The 18,310-nt window shown below is 69.4% G+C and overlaps 1 protein-coding gene across 10 annotated transcripts in view; it reads right to left on the reverse strand.

Annotated features, from left to right (window-relative positions):
* Positions 1-9,014: 9,014 nt before the first annotated feature.
* Positions 9,015-18,310, reverse strand: part of CFAP46 (cilia and flagella associated protein 46) — a 64,505-nt gene continuing 55,209 nt past the window's right edge. For 8 of the 10 annotated variants that reach the window (XM_036223119.1, XM_036223122.1, XM_036223117.1 and 5 more), the window contains 14 exons: positions 17,740-17,837; positions 17,313-17,389; positions 16,473-16,603; positions 15,952-16,073; positions 15,488-15,567; positions 14,197-14,352; positions 13,000-13,067; positions 12,751-12,913; positions 12,544-12,646; positions 11,863-11,975; positions 10,809-10,890; positions 10,419-10,555; positions 10,248-10,328; positions 9,015-9,247 (listed from right to left, as the gene is read on the reverse strand). In XM_036223119.1, coding sequence (XP_036079012.1) covers positions 9,126-9,247; positions 10,248-10,328; positions 10,419-10,555; positions 10,809-10,890; positions 11,863-11,975; positions 12,544-12,646; positions 12,751-12,913; positions 13,000-13,067; positions 14,197-14,352; positions 15,488-15,567; positions 15,952-16,073; positions 16,473-16,603; positions 17,313-17,389; positions 17,740-17,837 — 1,533 coding nt within the window. In that variant the 3' untranslated portion in view covers positions 9,015-9,125. Of the gene's footprint in view, positions 9,248-10,247; positions 10,329-10,418; positions 10,556-10,808; positions 10,891-11,862; positions 11,976-12,543; positions 12,647-12,750; positions 12,914-12,999; positions 13,068-14,196; positions 14,353-14,750; positions 15,197-15,487; positions 15,568-15,951; positions 16,074-16,472; positions 16,604-17,312; positions 17,390-17,739; positions 17,838-18,310 lie in introns of those variants that run through there. The other 2 variants (XM_036223118.1, XM_036223123.1) reach the window with 2 other exon arrangements.

An 18,310-nucleotide genomic window follows, 5' to 3' on the forward strand; every position in this document is an offset into this window, starting at 1 on the left:
CACGCCCGGCCTCCAGGGTTTCGGTGGCAGATACGAAGGCGCCACTCGCGGCTCTGTGTGGAGCCCCGGCGTTGCTCACACCGCGACCCTCGGGGGGCTGTTTTCGTTTTGTGCGGTCGGCGGCGGGGCTTGGCGCCGTGGGACCCTGCACGGGACAGAGGCGCGGAAAGCCACCGGCCGCGGTCGGGGCCTGAGTGGGGTGTCCGCCCCTGCCTTGCAGGGCGCGCACCAGGCCGGCCCAGGCTCGGTGTGCGGTGCGGCCCCGCGCCCGGCGGCTTCCCTCCTCGCTTCCTCAGCCGGGGCTGCCCCACGGGACCAGGCCCCAGACATCCAGCGCGCCGGGCGCGACCGGCCTGAGACCCGCCCTGACCTCGCGCGTGCCCCACTTTCTCGGAGAAAACAACAGAGTGTGTGCGACCCTAGAGCCGGCGGCAGGGAGGACCCTCCCCGCAGGGCTTGGGCCTCCCTGGCTCGCGGGAGGCAGTGGCACGTGTGGCCAAAGCGCGAGCTCTGGACTGGGGCGGGGCCAGAGGAGGTGGGAATAGCGGGCCGAAGGGGGACGGCTCCACGCTGCGGACCCCTCCTCTGCCTTCCGCGGCGCTGGACGGTTCTCTGGGGCACAGGAGGAGGGGCGAGTTCCCAGGCGCACGACAGGGGCGCGCTGCCCTCCCCGGGGGTCCTAGCGACCCTGGCTCCAGGAGCCGCGCTTCGGCCGCTGGCACGCTGGGGCAGGGGGTACCCCAGCCCTTTTTTACCGCTAAGGAAACAGAGACCCCAATTCCCTGCCCGGCGCCCCAGCCACCCCAGGCCGGCCTGTGCGGCTGGGTGCGCCCTCCCTGGCTGCAGCCGAGTGCTTGGGCCGCGGGCGGGACTGCCATCCCCACGGCCCGCAGCGTGCGCAGCTCTCCAGGGAGCCAGGGGTGCAGGATGGGGCGCCGCAGTTGGGTTTGGGAGAGACCAGGGTGAGTTGGGGGCGCCAAGAGTGCAGGGCGACGGCGGCCCCTTTTCACGCTCCCCTGGCCGCAGGCGTCCGGGTGCGCTCCCCGGAAGCGCTGTCCCGCCTGCACTCAGGCTCTCGGGTCTGCGCCCCTGACGCCCCGCACCGTCTTGGACGTCCCAGCTCGGGGTGCCTGCCCACCAACGTGCGGGACCCCGTATTAAGGCTCGTTAACTTCCTTGTCTTCGCGGCGTGCCATCTCTGCGCGCCCCGCCGCCCGCGCACGCTCCGGCCGCTACCCGGGCTGCCACCCCGCTCCCCTCTTCCCGCGGCCCCCAGTGTCGTGCTGGGTAACGCTTTTCCAGGGATGGTCCGGGGGCGGACCGCAGGGAAGGAGCGCAGGGGAGAGGTTCGCGCATGCCATCTCCTGGTCTCGGTGAAAACGTCCTGCAAACGGGGAATGCAGCGCGTTTCGTCGCAAACAGCGTCGCGGGGAAGGGAGAGCGCGGTATTTGGCAGAGACCTTTATTCATTCCACGTTTATTGTCGGACATCTGCCAGGTGCCAGGCTTGCTCTGGGAGAGCCATGTGAATGTGAATGTGGCCCCAGCTCGGCGGGAGGGGCTGGGTAATAAACAGTAAACAACAACAACAACAAAAAACTGGTCAGCGCCCGCAGGCGGGGACCCGGACCACTGATCCTTGCAGGGGAAGCGGGCAGCCCGGGTCTCAGGGGCTCGGCCTAGGAAAAGAGCGTGGGTTCTCTGCCGGAAGCGCAGGGGAAGCCACTGAGTTGGCAAAGAGCTTGGGTGCATGGAGACGGCGCACGCCCATGGGGCCGCGGGGCCGCGGGTGGGGGGCTAGGGGAGGGGCCGGGGCGGGGGCCCAGGGGGCGGGGGCCGGGGGCGGGGACTGGGGCCGGGGCTGGGGCTGGGGGCCTGGGGATTGGAGGCGGGGTGGGGGGGGGGGAGGCGGGAGGGGAGCGGGGGGGGGAGCCGGGGGGCGGGGAGGAGCGGGGGCGGGGCTGGGGCAGTCCCCTGGAAGGGCCCTGCCTGGCTGACTTCACGGCAGCTCTCAGCCTCTGGGAGCTGGAGAACCAGCTTCGTGTTGGATACAGGGGTCGTTGTGACGAGGAGGTGACCCACGTTTAATCTTGGCACCAGCCACTGAGCACTTGGGGATGAAAGAGAAGAGGCGAGGTCGCCAGGACCTAGAGCTGGAGGGGCCTCCAGAGCCGGACCCCCAGACTGGTGAGGGTGGGTGGGGCGCACGGGGTGGGGTCCTCAGAGAGGCAGAGGTGGAGCTGGTACTGGGGTTGCTGAAGGAGGCGGAGCTAGAGCAAGGGCCTGGGCAGGTGCTGTGGACAGGGAGACAGCACCCTGCACCTGCGGCCTCTGCCTGCAGACGCCCCACCACCTGCACTATTGCCAGGTGCAGCCACCATGCTCCAGCTGGGTCAGAACCACACACCACGACCAGCGCGCATCACGCCAAGCCCCCAGGCCCCACCCCCCCTGTCCCTCACCACCGACTCTGCCACGGGCACCCTCACTGCACTGGCCTTCGGCCCCCGGACTGCCATCTGGCATCTCTGCCTGGCTCGCTTCCTCTGTCGTGGTCACAGTGGGCCCCTCGCACTCAGCCCCCCACTCCCACCTCACCCCACCATGCAGGGCACCTGCTGAGTGCATGGGCAGCGGGCCACAGGCACCTCAGTCTCGGGGGACCTCAAGGGCTGAATAAATGCTGCTGAATGAAGAAACGAACATGCTCCTCTGTCCCAGGCTTCAGAGAGTTTTCCAGAGCCTAGTGTCACAGTTCGGGCAGGGGTCTGTGCACCCCCAGGGGCAGGCTCCCTGAGGGCCTACAGGCACCCTGAGCTGAAAGACGCCCACAGGGAGACTGTGAGCCCTGGCGGGTGCTGGAGACGAAAAGGTAGTGGCCAGGGGCACCGAGGCCCAGATGCCCAGATGCCCAGTCCTCCCTGGTAGGAAGCAGCCTGGAGTGGGGCGGGGTGGATCCGGATGGCAGGGAAGGACAGCTCCCTGGGACTCTCGGTGGCACCCTCACTGGCCCACCCCCCTGCGGAACCTCCGGCTTCCCCGGACAGGCTGGACAGCTCCCAGCTCCCCCCTTGCCCACCGCCCACACCCCGGCTTCCCCTGGCAGCCCCTTCATTTCTTTAAAAGGCATTTATTTTGATAAATGAAACCCCCACAGAACAGCAGACAGAATTACGCAGCACGCCTCCCACCAAACCGGGACCCTCCACCGCTGCGGCCAGCGCCGCCTGCCGGCAGAGCCGCGGGGGCAGCGGGCCTTTCCCTGGCCTGCGCCGTGTCCAGTGGCTCCCAGGGCATTCGCTGCTTTGGGGACAGGTGCCCACGGGTCTGCGTGGCCACTGCAAGGTGCCACATGTGGATGTCCCCCGTCTGCTGACGCCCGTCACTGTCTTCCTTCACGTCTCAGGCCGGCTTAAGAGGGTCGCCCCGTCTCTTGGGCTCACCTGGCCGCACGTCCGAGCAGCCTGTCTGGGCCACCTGAGCCTTCCGCTGCCCACCCCGCCCCTGGGACGCTTCGGCCCTACCTCCACCCCAGGGGTGGGCTCCCTCCTACTCTGCTGCCCGGACCCCGCCTCCTCCCCACCGATGTCCCCCAGACACCTCCTCCCGTTTGCCACGTCCTGCGGGGTCCCGGGTCCAAGACAGGCACGCACCCCCAGGGTCCAGGGCCGCGAAGAGCTAGAATGACGGGCCAGACGGCTGACTCTCCTGTGCAGCGGCGCGCCGTGCCGCGCCAGAAGGGAGGTTCTCGGTGGGTCTGGTTGAGCCCGGGCTGCGCACCAACCCCCACCCGCCCCGCCCCCACCTCCCCAGGCCCCGCCCCCTGCCCCAGCCCCACCCCTGCCCCACCTGCCGCCCACTCCACCCCCTCCCCGGCCTCGCCCCCGCCGACCTGCTGACCCGCTCTGGGACCCCCGCCTTAGCTGCGGGTTGGCTCCTTCCCTGCTTCTGAGAGAAGACCAGGGCCCTACCTGTCTCCCGCAGCCACAGCCTCACTGGGCCCCGCAAGAGCTGTCTCACCCACCAAGTGGGGCCACCGCTCCCCGTCTCAGGGGACATGCTGGAGCCAGGCGAGGGAACACAGCCCTCTGCTGAAACCAGAAGGGGCTCCCGGGAGGCGGCGGCCCCTGGCAGGACGGCAGAGGCCAAGGCCCTGGGGGGGGGCAGTCACGCTGCGCCTCAGAAGCGCCTTCTGGGCCCCGAGAATCGCGTCTCCTTCAGGAAAGGACAAGGAGAGGCCCGTAAATCACGCGCAGAGCTAATTCCCCAGGGCCTGCGGGCACCAGCTGTGCCGCCGGCGTAATGAGCACCCCCACCCGCGCGGTCCCCGGGGTCTGACCGCGTGCCAAACGCGCTAATTGAGTGCCCAGGGGAAGATTTGTGTCGGGTCTGCTCCGGGCCTCTGCCGGATCCCAGGGTGGGGTCCCTCGCTGTGTGGAGGCTTCCTGGGGCTGTGGGTCAGGCTGTGCCGTGGCCAGCACCTGGGGTGGGGAGTGGCCTCCACAGGCCCCGGGCACCACAGCCCCAGCTGGCCATGGCTGCGCTGGTGGTAGAGGACTCTCCCGTGGGGCCAGCCTGAGCTTTCTGGCCACCAGTCCCCAAATCCTGATGGAAAGCTGGTGGCAGGGGAGGGGGGAGGGAAGGAGGGAGGCCGACCACGTGCGAGACAGCTGGTCTGACTGTGGCCGCTGCAGATGGCCACTCTATGGCCACTCGCATGGGCTGCGACCGGGGGTGGCCGGCTCCCCAGGAGACCGAAGGTTGGGAGAGAACTGGGGGCCAGGGCTGGGGGTCCAGGGGAAGAGCTGTCTACCGCGAGGGCTCGGCGGCATTTTAAAGGGTCCCTGGGCTGTGCATGAGGTTTCAGACAAGAGCCTGGGTCCCCCACGGTCCCCGGCAGCCAGGCACACGTGGGCCAAGATGCCACAGCTGCCCTCACACAGGGGGCAGTGTCTGCCCTAGACTGATGCCCTGTCCAGGAGGGTCCTGTGAGTGGGAACAGCCCCTCCTACCATAGGGACCTGCCTACCGTGAGGGGCAAGGTGCACCCCACGCTCCTTGCCACGTCCAAGGGGCTTCTGGCCCCTGCCGAGGCCTCCGCGGCCTGGCCACGCGCTGTCCCTGTCCATACGGTGGGCCCGGCGGGGCTGGGCAGGGCAGTGCGCTGGCCGGCAGGCACATGGCGGCATCATGAAGCTGTTCCTGAGGCCACAGGAGATCAGTGCGTGTTGGGACAGCTCCAGTTGGGACAAGCATCTAGGTGACATTGGAGGGCTTCTCACGATCCTCTCCTGTCCCTGTACGTGACTTACCAAGCGGACGGGGTGCGTCCCGATGCAGGCAGTGCAGGCGCCCCGCGGGCGGCCTGACCAGAGCGATGCTGGGAGGTGGAGCCGGCCATCGCAGGGTCAGGACCCCGGGAGGCCCGCGTCGCAGGCCTGAGTCTGCTGCCCCGTGGTCACCGCGCAGGGAACCCTGCACACAGAAGCCGCCCAGGCTCCAGGTTCAGCCCCTGCAGGCCGGCCCTGCGCCTGGGGCCGTCCCCATGGGCCCCGCCCGAGGGACCACGCTGCGGCCTTCGTCCCCTCCTTCTTGTTTTAAGGGTGAAGACATGTTGAAAATTGATTTCGCTGTTGGAAATGGGATAATTAAACTGGCTGTTTCTGTCTTCATCACCGTCATCGTGAAATGAGAGGAGGGGGTGCCCACGGCGGGAAGCGACGCGGGTGTCTCGCGCCAGGGAGCGTTAATTGAACACGGATGGCCTTTCGTGAAGTCGCTGGGTTATATTTCAGGGATATGGGATAATGATGCCAGTTAATCATTTTTACAAGGTAGAAAATTACTGGCTCCTCTAGAAAGATCATTAAGGAAAACAACTGTTCACAGCAATTGAAAATAGAGTTTTAATTATCGAATACAAAAATTAAACTATTAGAGACCAGCGCTGGATGAGGGAACTCTATAGAAGTTTATACACGAGGGTCTGTGACGCTTTGTTTTTATTAACCCGGCAGTGTGGAGGCCTTTGTAGCTTGCCTGTGGAGAGACAGGAGGCGGCCAGGGCAGCGGCTGGAGACACACGGCCACCCCCTCCCCCCCGCGGCCACTGGCCACCGCCACCGCCCCCGGCAGGCAGGCGAGGGCGGCGTGTCCCACGGAGGGACCCGGGAGCCCAAGAGCCTGTGCCAGGAGCTGTGAGCACATATACTTTAAAAATATGGAAATGACTATTTTCAAGACATAAATTAGGAAAACAAGTTGATCTTTCAAAAAGATGATTGACAGTCACTGCAGGCCTGGGGCCAGGCCCGGCGGGGACATGGCGGCAGCTGAGAAGCCGCCTCCCTCCCACGGGGTTGAAGGCCTGGCGTGGGGCGGCCTGCCCCAATGGCACCTGGCCGACGCTCCTGGCCTAAAGGTCACCGACCCTTCGAGACCTCAGCTTGGACCGGAGCCCACCGCCCGCGGCACTCACCCCCGCCCCACACGCGCGGGTCCCCTGGCGGGGCTGTGTCCTGCGGGCCGGTGTCCTTCACGGCGCCCGCTCAGAACCTGTGGGTCCGTCCGCCCTGTCCCAGAGCGCCGTCCACCCTGCCGGTCACATCCCAGCCCCATTAGTGCCGATAAATCCCAAGTGATCTTTCTCCTCTGCAGTTTTAGGGTTACATAAATTTCACCCACGTGATTTTTTCCACGCTCCGGTCTATTACAGAATGCCACTTCTGTTGTAGAAGTTAATTGATAATGTGATTTGTTATGTTGCTGGGACATAATTCAGAAAGTTATTTTAGAGCCTTTGATACATGGAATAGCACTCAGTTTTAATATCTCTCACATGAGCAGACACCGCGTGAGGTAACAAATGTGATCCTGCATGGATGAAATATCTCCAGAAGCTTTTATTCTTGTTGTTTGGGTGGGTGCCAACGTCTTTCTAGAAGAAGCCCATATTTCCAGTGCTGTTCTAATTTAAATTTATCCCCCGGTCATTAGTTAGCTTAAAAAAAAAAAAAAAAAGCTGCAACAACTTTGTGTATACATTTGGATAAAGGAAAAAAAATCAAACAAAAAATGGGGGATCACCACCTTTCATTACCAAAGACGAGCTTTTTAAACCACTTTTAGTGTCGAATCACAGATTCGCGGTGCAGCCAGCGCAGTGTGCCCTTTGCACAACCCCCCGCCCCCCGAAGGTGACATCCGAAGTGGCGGACTGGGAAGTGGCGGGTGCCGCTGCGGGGTCCGCGCTGCTCCCCGCGGCGCGCACGTGCGCATGCGCCGGAGCGCTGCGCTGTTAGGCGCAGGTTGGTGTCGCCGCCACGATCAAGGTACGGAACTGGTCTGTCGCCCCCAGGCGCCCGCGCGCCCCCGGCCTGGCCCCTGCCCCCCCCCCCCCGCCGCTGGCGCTTTGGCGTGTCGCCTCCGGCGCCCCCGCCCGCCGCGCACGTGGCCGTCGCCGTCCCCGCTGCGCAGAGCGAAGCCGCGAGCGCGGCCAGGCCGAGGCCCGTGCGACCGGCCGGGCGTGCGGGGCGTGCGGGGGCCGCGGGGTGGGGGCGGGGGCGTCGCTGCTCTGTTTTGGCTGTTTTAGTGCGTGCGGTAGTGAACGCTCATCGTCTTAATTTGTGCTTTTTTTTTTTTTTTTTTTTTTTTACCGTCGGGACTGCCGCCTGTGTGGGTCCTGGTCCCCGGCTCGCAGGAGCAGGGAGGCCGGGCCAAGGCACGAGGTCCAGACGACGCGAGGCCCCCGCACCCGCTCACGGCGCCAGCGCTGGGGCCCCGCAGCCCAGACGGCGAGCGGGGGCCCCTCAGCTGGGCACCAGGCGTCCTCCAGCCCTTGGACGGCTGCTGGGTGCTGTGTGGCCCTGGGGCTCAGAGGCCAGAGGGGTGCCCGGGAGAGGCGGGCAGGGACAAGGCTTTGTGTGGGACCGCGGCTTCCTGTGCTTGGCGGCCGCGGGGAAGTGCTGGACGGGACCGGGCACCTCTGGAGGGGCTGGAGTCCAGTCACAGAGACGACCTCAGCATGGAGAGCCTAGTGGTCAGCCAGGCCCGCCGGACGCAGGAGTCTGGGTCCTGCCACGGCCTCCCCCGAGGACTCCCGGTGCTGTTGGCGCTGCATGACCCTCCATGTGGGGGAACGAGGTCCCGGCCCCTGCTGCACCCGCTGGCCCATCTTGCCCGCCCCGCCGGCCCTCGCTGGCCCCGCTGGCCCGCAGACCCAGGGCACAGCGGGAGCACAGGCTGCGGCTGGCACTTCTGCCCACCCCCGCACAGGTCCCTGCCACCTCCCGGGGCCTGCCCTGGCCGGGGGAAACAGGGCTGGCAGGTCCAATGCGGCCACTCGGCCAAAGGGCATTTGGAGAGCGTGAGTGTCCCAGCCGCTGACGTGCGGCCACGGGCCGAGGGGCCAGCGAGGGGGCGGGCAGGGCACCGACGTGGGCCTCCCGCCGGGGGAGTGGGCTTCACGCCACCACCTCCCACAGCCTGTCACCTGCTGGCTCTGCCCCCCTCATTGGCACATTTCGGGCCCCCGCTGAGGACAAGCCCCGTGCTGGCCTGCGGTAGCAGTGAGCTGTGGCCAGAAGGTCCCGGGCTTGGGGCAGACCCAGGCCGCCCCTCGAGGTCTCACGGGGACTGCTGGAAGCCCCCAGAGGACCCCTCTCTGGTCCAAGCCCCACACATGGGGCTCGTTGCAGCAGCGGGGACCTCCCTCCGGCTCCAAGGGGGAGGCTGGCATCTGAGTCAGGGGGAGTAGATCACAGGAGGCTGCGCCCAGCCCCCCCGCCCCCGCCCCAGAAAGCACACACAGCCCTCATTTTATTTAGCTGTTTACTACGGTGGTTAAGTGAGGACTGCCCATGTGGGAACCCACACGTCCCCTGCAGAGTGGAGCCTTGTCCCCAGGCCCCTGGTGCAGCACGAGCCCCTGCAGAATGGTCCTCCCGCCCCCGGAGGGCCCCGGAGAGCTGGCAGGGGTGGAAGGGGGGGCGGGGCGGGGGAGGACCTGTGGGGCTGGCAGCCCCCCACAGGGTCCAGTGTGATGCAGCAGGAGGCAGGGGCCCCCCCAGGCAGAGGGGGTCCAGCCTGGAGGGGGGCGTGGGTGGCCGGGGGAGGGTCCCGGCCCGTCACTCGACGACCTGGTGCGGCAGCCCGTACAGCACCAGGTTGAGGCTCGTGAGGAGCCACTCGGGGCCGCGTGGCTGTGACTGGAGCGTCAGCCTGTCCCTGGAGGTCCCTGGAGACTCGTCTGGGAGGGAGAGACAGGAGCTCGTGACGCCTGAGGCGCCCGGCGCAGGCACCGGGGCCAGCCCAGGGCCAGCCGCGGAGCGGTGGGGACAGGCAGCGTCCCTGTGCTCAGCGCTGTGGAGTGGACGCTGCTGCTCATCCCTCACAGCCGGGGCCACCGAGGCCGGAGGGGGGACCACACAGGACCGGGCCCGCCCGACTCCAAGGCCAGCTCCCCACTCCACACGCCCCAGCACCGAGCGCAGCAAGAATCCGGAAGCTTCTACCGGCTCAGGTCCCTTCCTGCCACCAGCCAGCGGCCACCACTGGCCGCAGGGCGGGCCCGCGGCGCCGGCCGTCCTGTCCTTTCCTTCGGGCGGGCGCCAGCGCCACGGGGCAGCCGTGGTGGCCTCGCTGGCGGGGCGGGAAGCTGCCTGCCCCCCGCTCCGGTGACCCAGGAGCCGCAGCCCCCTCCGGCCACCTGCTGACGCCCACCCACTCACTCGCACACGCTCGTCCACACCCGTCCGCTCGTTCACACACTCGCACTTGTCTTTGGGAGCTGCACCCTGGGCCACGTGATTTCTAGATTTCAGGCTCCTTTTGTGCTGCGAGTCCTGAAGGTTTCGTGATTTTAATCGCTCTGGGACCAGCCTCGAGCACCCCAGCAAAGCCACCGCCGAGGGCTGCGTTAAAGTTCCCCCGCCAGTCGCCAGTCTCCGTGTGTGGGGCCGTCACCGCGGCCGTCACCGGACGTGGCCATCGGGGCCGCCCTGGGAGGAACGGCGCTGGTCCCCGCCCCCGGACCGCGCACGGGGGCTTCTGGGACGTGAACGGCTCGAACGGTGTTAAAGACAAATGCGCAGAGCCCTGAGGGGCGTATGTCCCCTGGCCAGGCCTCAGTGCCCGCCCGTGGGCCTCGGTCAGCACGTGGCCAGGGCACAGGTGGGGCCTCGGACCCGACAGAGCTACGGGACCACGGGGCTAGGCGGCCGCGGCGCGGGGGGGCAGGGTCCAGGTACCGTGGCTGACCACGTCCCCCGCCTGCATCTTCTGGAGGAGACGGACCGCTCTCCCGGTCGGCTTGCCCGCTGCCAGCAGACCTGGGGAGACAGCGCCGCTCAGAGGGGCCCCCGTGCGAGCCCCCGCGGAGGTCTGCGGGGCGGGGCGGGCTGGGGCGGCCGCCCACTCACTCTCCCACAGGACGCTGGCCCGCAGAGCGTTGTCCTGCAGGACTGTGGGCCACTGGTTCGCCAGGATGCTCTTGACGCCCACCAGACTCAGAAGGATGGCGGTGTCGACGGGGTCCTCCAAGGACAGCCGGAGCGCACTGCAGGGGGCCGAGCGCGTGGGCCGGAGCCCGCCCCACGCCACCCGCCCGGGTGGGAGCCTCCGCACTGGCAGCTCCCGAACCCCCCCAAACGCGAATCCACTGAACCGGAAGCCGCGTTTCCGACGCCCTCAGGTCCCCCTGCACTGCGTCCGAGGGTGGGCCGAGCCAGGAGGGGACGCGCCCACCCTCCCCGCAGCCGGCCCCTGTCCCCGCCCCGGAGGCCCCGCCCCGGAGACCCCGCCCCGCGCACCTCTTGCCGCAGGAGGCCGCCATGTGGCGCTGCAGGCTGTCGTAGGACCGGGCCCGGTCCAGCAGCACCATCAGCTGGCACTCTGCAGGACACGGAGAGGCCATGCCGGCGGGCGCCCACCGAGGCTCAAGCTCAACGTCCACACGGCACACGGGGGTGTCGTTTGCTCCAGGAGCCCCAAGCCCTTCACAGACCCCCAGTGAGAGGGGGCCCCGAAATCCCCTGTCCAGTGAGGCCGCAGACGAGGCGAGGCGTCTGGCCTGCCCGGGTGCTCTCGGGCACACGGGGACAATTCGGGCCCCTTGGTCCTGCGTGCCCACTGCAACAGGCACCGCGGGTGTGGGCGCCCAGCGGGTGTGGGCGCCCAGCGGGTGTGGGCGCCCCATGAAGGCAGAGGCCAGCGCCCCGCTGCCCACAGGGACCGTCTGGGCTTCAGAGTCCCCAGGGGCTGTCCCGAGGGGGGAGCTGTGGGCCCCGGGGTGCGGTCGCTCCTGCAGGCACCTATGAGTACACACATTCCTTGGGGTTTCGCGGCCACCCCATTTGAGGGGGCTTCGAATTGCAGCTTCAGGGAGGCGTCTTCCTCCCTCTGGAGAAAGGAGTCTGCCCAGGCGCCGTGCTCACGGGGCGGAAAGCGGGTCAGGCGCCAGGGAAGGAGGGTGCCCTGACGCGGGACAAACACCGCGTGCTTGAGCTGCCGTCCGTGGCGACACGCCTTGGGGGGAGGGACGTTTCAGGGGTGCCTGCAGGCCACCCCGCGGGCATCCTGGACCCAGGGCAGACGGCAGGGGGAGAAGCCGCCCAGAGCCCCTCCGTTTAGACCAGCATGTCCTGGAGAGGCCCAGCCAGCCTTCCTGGGCTCTGAGAGCCCAGGCCTGGGGCAACGCCCGACCCTCGACCTGGGGCTGGGGCGTGGAGCGGGGCGGGAGGGGCGGCCCGAGGACCCCGGCCCTTTGCCGAACGCCAGCGAAGGCCCCGCTCTGCCCGCCCCGTGCCAGCCCGTCTTGCGCCCGTGGGCCCGGCAGCCGGGCGGGGGGACCGGGCCCCGGCTCACCTGACAGGCTGGCGGCAGCCAGACTCTCCACAAACACGTGGGACAGGAAGCTCTCCATCCCGTAGAAGAAGAAGCCCCCGCAGCTGCCCAGGAGCTGCTCCCACTCGGCCTGGCTGTGTGGGGGGCGTGACCCGTCGGGGTGGCCGGCTGGGGCAGGCAGACCCCCGGCACCCGTGCGGCCCGGGGCCCCGCGGGCTGCCAGGGCGCGCCAGAGCGAGGACGCCGCCCACGCCCCAGCCGCTCCGCTGGGACAGCGCCCCACCCAGCCCGGGCCCGCGGGCCGCCCCCCAAGTCGACCCAGCTTCCCTGGGCACTGGGCTGTGCCTGGCATGGACCCCGCCGCACGGGGCCGGGGCCCTGACTGCCAAGCACACCCAGGTCCCCAAGGACACCCACGGGCGACGTCCCCGCTTCCTGCAGGAGGCTTGCTGGACTGGCCACGGGACCCTGGGAGCCTGGGTCCTCGTCGTTAACATGGGGACAAGGACGAGAACGGCCTCATCTAGGCACCGTTAAGGCCAAGGAGTGACGAGGAGGCTCCGGGAGCCGCCCCGGGCCCCGGGCCGACAGGACAGACGGAGCCAGGGCAGGAGGGAGCCCGAGGGACAAGCAGGGGCCGAGGCGGAGGCAGGACGGTGGGGCCCCGGCATGCAGCGCATGGTATGGGGGACCAGGCCGAACCTCGGGGGGTGCTTGCGCCCCAGGCACCCCGCCCAGCGCGTCGTGAATGAGTCTCTGAACTTGTCCAGGAGGCCCTGGGTCACGCAGATGGGGGCCAGCGCGTCTGCAACGAGACGTGGCCAGTGAGGGTGAGGCCGCAGGGCCGCGGAGACGTGGGCGCAGCCCCCCGCCCGGGACGGAGCGCGAGCCCCGGGCCGGCGCCCGCACCTGCGGCCTGCGCCTCCTCGTGCGGGTCCACGATGACTGGGCTGGTTAAGGAGAACCGGAACCGCTGGCCCGCGCCCCGGCACCGCCGCCCGCAAAGGATACACCGGAAGCCGTCCGAGTCGACCGCGACGCAGTCGGGGCCGGTGGCCCGGGCTCCGCTGCCCTGCGCGACGGGGGTTGGTCCGGGGGCGCCCGCGTCCCCGCGGGGCCGGCCTCACCCGCCCGCGCCTGCCCAGGCCCCCGGCCTACCTTGCGGCCCCTCTTGCCTGGGCCCCTCCTCCGGGGCTCTCTGCCTCTGCTCTCCTTCGTGACGCCTTCTGCGGAGGACAAGCAAGCGGCGGTGACGCCGTGGCCTGGGCGGCCGTGGGGCCCCCGAGGGGGCCACCCCATGCTGCGGGCGCCACATGGCTGCGCGCTTTGAAACGGCGCATCTTACGTGACGTGAGAAGCCACGCAGGAGAACTGTCAACGTGCCCTCAAGCTTAATGGGCAGCAACTTCTCACATGGAAAAGCTGAGAAAAGCCGGGGCCAGGAGACCCCGAGAAAGTGCCGGTCACCAGAGGCTGTCAGGCCACCCGCGGCCGGCCCCGCACCACGGCCGGCCCCCCGGCTCCCGGCCTCCGCCCCCCGCACGGGGCGCAGGGCTCGGCGAGGCTTCCCGGCCCCCCGCCCCACGTGCTCGCTGGGGGGCTCTCCAGGCCCCGGGTCTTGTCGCAAACGACCTGCTTTCGCCTTCGTTTTCTTGCTGCCCCCCGCCCCCCGCTTCCTTCGGGGTCCACAGAGTTTCCGCTCTAACGTCCGAAGTCAGACCCTTGCTCGTGAACTGCCCGCCCGTCCACTCCTGAAGCCGAGCGCGCCCCTCGCCCCCACTGCGGAGCGGCCCGCACCCTGCGGCCGCGTCTCCCGAGTCCGTGAGATGCTCAGAAGTGTGTGGAGGGCTAAAAAGTCCACCTTTGGGCGGCGGTTTCTACCCCGATCACGCTCGGTCTCGGCCCTTTTTGTCCCCGTCCGCGTGTACTTGAGAGGAGCGTCTGACGCCGAGACGCGGTGTCCCGCGGGCCATTGTGCAGCGCGCACAGCAGGGTCGTCCCGGGTCCTGCCCTCGGCCCGTCGGGCGCGCCGGTCGTGGAGGGACCACCGCCCCCCTCAGCCTCCGCCGTCCGCCCCCCCTCAGCCTCCGCCACACCTCCCCGCAGGCCCGTGAAGAGAAGACGCCGCAGCGGGGCCTCCGGGGCCCCCTCGGTCTTCGATCACCACTGACCATGTGACCGATGGCCGCTGTTCACTGCTCCCCTCCCTCCAAACGCCAGGCGCGAGGCCGAGCGCAGCCCCGACCGGGCCCTGGGCCCGCAGTGGGCGTCAGGAGCAGCTTTCGACGCCCGTCCCAGGCCCACGGCCCAGCAGTCGGTCGCGAGGCCGGGGCGGAGGAGCCGGCCCGGGCTCACCTGCCTCTCTGTGGAGACGGCTCCACAGCATCTGCAGCGAGAACTCTCGGGACACGGAGGACACCGTCTCGCCGCTGAGCGCGGCCAGGCCTTCCAGCGGCAGCTCCAGGAGGTGTCTGTCCCCGACCAGCACGAGGTCTGCAGCCTCGGGCTCGGCTGTGGGCAGGGACACCGCTCAGGACACCGCTCAGAGCCCGCAGGGCTCTCAGGACCCGCCCTGGCTCACGCAGCCGGCTCCCGAGGCAGGTCCGGGGGTGCTTGGAAAGGATGAGCGGGTGCCCCAACCCCACCCCGAGGAACCGGAGGGGGTCGCGGTGGGGCCGCCCTGCCAGGACTCTGCAGAGAAAGGCGAGTGCTGAGCCTGCTGGAACCCGCTCCCCTTGCCAGCCCCGGCCCTCGAGTGCGGCCACACCACCTCGCCTGACCGAGGAGCAGAAAGTACGCTGGACCCCGCGGCCTCCCTGACCCGACTCCCCGAGTCTGCGAGGCAGAAGGGGCGCCAGTGCTCGAGCCACGGCCCTCGGCAGGACTGTCAGCTCCGGCTGACGGGCGGCTGGCCGGCCTCGGCCGTCAGCTCCCGCATCTGCACCTTGTGTGCGGCAGCTCAGGACCTGGAGGGAGGCCCCGCGCCTGTGACGGAGCAACTGCCCGCTCCCCTCCACTCAACAGGTCTTTGTGGGGGAAGAAAAGCAGGCGAGCGGCTTATAAACCAGCGCTGGGGATCACGCCTCTCTCCGCAACGCGCGTGTGGGCTCGGACGCTGGCGCGGGTGTTCCGGACGCTTCCAAGCGCCTCGGCTGAGGCAGGGCGTCTGTCCCGAAAGGGCGGATGAGCCCGGAGCCGCGGGATGCCCAGGCGCTGGGCTGCCCTCCCCGCGGCCGACTCACAGGTGTGTGCCGTCCTCCACTCCGAACCCAGCGGGCCGCCGACCAGCAGGCCCCCTGGGCCCTCCACTTTGCCCTCACGTCACCTGGGACGTGTGTGTTCAGGTTGGTGACACCTGACGTGACCCATAAGATCACACGTCGTCCCTGCCGCCCACACACACAGGGGGGGCCACCGGGTCTGCCAGGAGAGGTGGCCGGCGGCTGCGCTCAGCTGCCCACCCCGGGCGCTGGCCGGCGGCTGCGCGCAGAGCCTCCTGGGGCCTTCCACCCGCCTGTGGTCGGGGGAGGCCCTGGCCAGGACCCCGTTCCCAGCCCGCCGCGGTGCTCCCCGCCAGGCGGCGCCAGACCCCGGGGCTTCCTGAGCCACGCGAGGGCCTGGCGGCCTCCCCGCAGCCGCCACTCACCCTGGGCCAGCGACGGCTTCCGCTCCTTGTCCTTGCCCTTTGCTTTGCCCACGTCGGCGAGCACCGTGGGGCTCTGTGTCCTGCAAGTCGGAGGCACAGAGACCTGAAGGGGCCCCCTCGGCCACGTCCGCGCGCAGCGGGTGCCCTGGGATGCCCGCCAGGGGCAGCTGCACCCAGGTGCGAGCCGGCGGCGGGTCCAGAGAGCGCCACGTGCCGATGCCCCCCAGGCCCTCCCGCCACGCCCCCCCCACACCGGGCCTGGAGGGGACGTGAGGGGTGCGGGGTGAGAAAGCAGAGCCAGGACCTCGTCCCGGTGGCCGACAGGCCGGTCAGGCGTTCCGGGGGGCTCTGCGCCCCCCGCCGTGGCACGGAGAGAGGCAGCGCCCTGGGCCTTCGGGGTCACGCGTGGGCAGCGCTGGCGGGGAGCCACCTCCGTGCCCGCGGCCACTCTGCGGGGACGGCACCTGGCCTCCGGGCAGCTGAGCAGGGCGGACAGCGGCTGCAGGTAGGCCTCCAGGGCCTGCAGGGTGTCGCCGAGCTTCTGTGCGGACGCTCTCTCCCTCTCGAAGTGCGTGTCTGCCGACCCCTGTCCCAGCCCAGACGCCGTGGTCAGAGCTTGTCTGGGGGCTCACAGAGGCCTCGGTCAAAGCAAAGCTGGCGCGCCCCCGCAGGGCTGGACACGGCTTGGCGGCCAGGGCCAGCCCGGCAGCACAGGCGGTTTCTCCCGCCGGCTCCTCTGAGAGCCCCCAGGACCCCCAGGACCCCCAGCCCATGTCTGCGTCAGGCCCGCATCAGGGACCCAAAGAAAACTTGGCCCCACTCAGCAGGGAGGCTGACTGGGTGTCCCACAGGGCTGGGTCCCGACTGCCAGCGCCCCACCCCACTGGGGGCCGTCCTCGCCCAGCCCCCCACGCGCCTCACAGCAGCTGGGCTGGGGTCCCCATGCCCAACAGCTGGGCCCGGGGCCTGGGGCCTGGGGCCTCACCAGGCCTGAGCTCAAGACCATGTCCTGGGTGTACACCTCGGCCTGCATCTGCTCCCGGAACTGCTGGACGCCGGCTAACAGGGAGGAAAAGGCGGCGGGGCTCACAGCCACTCGCGCCACCTTGCAGGAGCCTGTGGAGACAGACATGGCACGTGAGCCTGGGGCCCGCTCGCCCGCCCCCCTCCCTCCCCCACCCTCCCAGCGCGAGGGCCGAGGGCCGGGGCTTCATGAGTGAGCAAACTGGTGAAGAGAGGCTGACGAGGGCCCTGCCTGCCTGCCCAGGGCCACGTGGCGGGGAGCCCAGCCCGGACCCCGTGGACAGCCCCTGGAGCCCGGCCTGCCCCACCGATGGGGGACGGGCCAGGCAGCGGCCTGCGCGGGGGCTGCGGGGATGGCCGGCCTGTCCTCGGGGACCCAGGCGGCTGCCCCTGGCCGCGGACAGGGCTCACGGCCGCTCAGAACCACGTTGGGAAGGGGCGCCGTGCTCAGGGCGAGTGGAGGCGGCCCGAGCGGGTGTGCTCGCCCTGCCAGAGCCGCCCTGAGAGTCGAGCGAAGTGCACAGGGCCTGGGGACTGAGGAAGAGCACGGGGTGCTGGAGAAGGCGGGCGCCCCCCCCCCCATCACAGTGCCTGGGGTCGCGGCGTGCGGGCGTGGCCGTGGTGGGGGCCGCAGCGGTCCCTGGCTCTGAGGAGCACGTGTCAGCTCCACACCCGGAGAGTTGCCGAGGGGCAGCTGGGAGGGAGGTGGAGGGCTCGGGCCATCATGCCCAGGGAGGGACCTGGGTGCTTGGACGGGGCGCCCAGGACGGTGGCCGGTGAGCACCCGCTCTGCAGGACGCACCCCCCATTTGGAGCACCCTGCCTTTGGCTGCAGCGATGGACCTGGGTCTCTCGTAGGCAGCGCCGTACAGGTGGGTCCTGTGGGTGGGTGCAGCATGAGGTCAAGGTCCAGCTCCGGGGGCCACTGCCCCCCGCCGGCGCCTCCGGCCATCTGGCCATCTGGCCAGTCGTCTGTGGCTAACTGTCCTCGGCCCCCGCCGGGCACTGGGCGGGCCACCTCCCCTCTGGCAAAGAAGACAGCTCTGCCCCGTGTAAGTGTGTGTGTGTGTGGGGGGGGCAGCAGGAGGCGCACAGCCAGCCCAGGGGTGAGGGCGGCACCGTGCCACCCCCGCCACCCCCTGCCGTCGCCGCGTCCTCTCCCGGGCCCTTCCCCCACGCCCGGCCTGTCTGTGGGGGTACCGCCGGGCGCAGGATCAATGAGGCCTCACCTGTCTGGCGAGTGATGCAGAAAGAGGATCCGGAAGGTGGGAGGAACCTCGCCCAGGAGGTTAAAGTGTTGCTCTGTGACCTGGAGGTTTTGCCAAGCCTGCGTGACAAAGGGGGCGATGGGCGCAGGCCGGGTGCAGGAGCGGGTGGTGGGCGGGGTCTGGGTGCCTGAGACCCCCGCAGGACTCGCGGCCACCACAAGGGGGCAGCAGACGCACGCGGGATTCGCCTCTCCAGCTCCTGTCAGAAACCTGACCCGCGTGACCCAGTGCACGTGTAGCCGGAACCGAAAGGGCAGAAAGGGCCCGTGTCCACACCGCACAGCACCCCCCCCCCAGAGCCCGTGACCTCGGGGCTGCTGCGGGCAGCCCCGTTCCCCTCTGCCCCCCAGGCCCGGGCCTCCAGGGTCCCCGCCGCCCGCTCCCCTTGCACGGCAGCCGCCCAGCGAGCTGGCGGCTCAGAAGCCCGTCTCCCGTCCGTGGGTTTGCAGACGCTGGCCGGCGTCCACAGCCAGGGCCAGCACAGTGAGCCGACGACACCTCGCCGAGCAGAGGGCAGAGAAGAGGCCCTTCC

Source organism: Rousettus aegyptiacus, unplaced genomic scaffold (genome assembly GCF_014176215.1).
Source record: "Rousettus aegyptiacus isolate mRouAeg1 unplaced genomic scaffold, mRouAeg1.p scaffold_m13_p_6, whole genome shotgun sequence".
In the NCBI taxonomy this organism is placed as follows: Eukaryota; Metazoa; Chordata; class Mammalia; order Chiroptera; family Pteropodidae; genus Rousettus; species Rousettus aegyptiacus.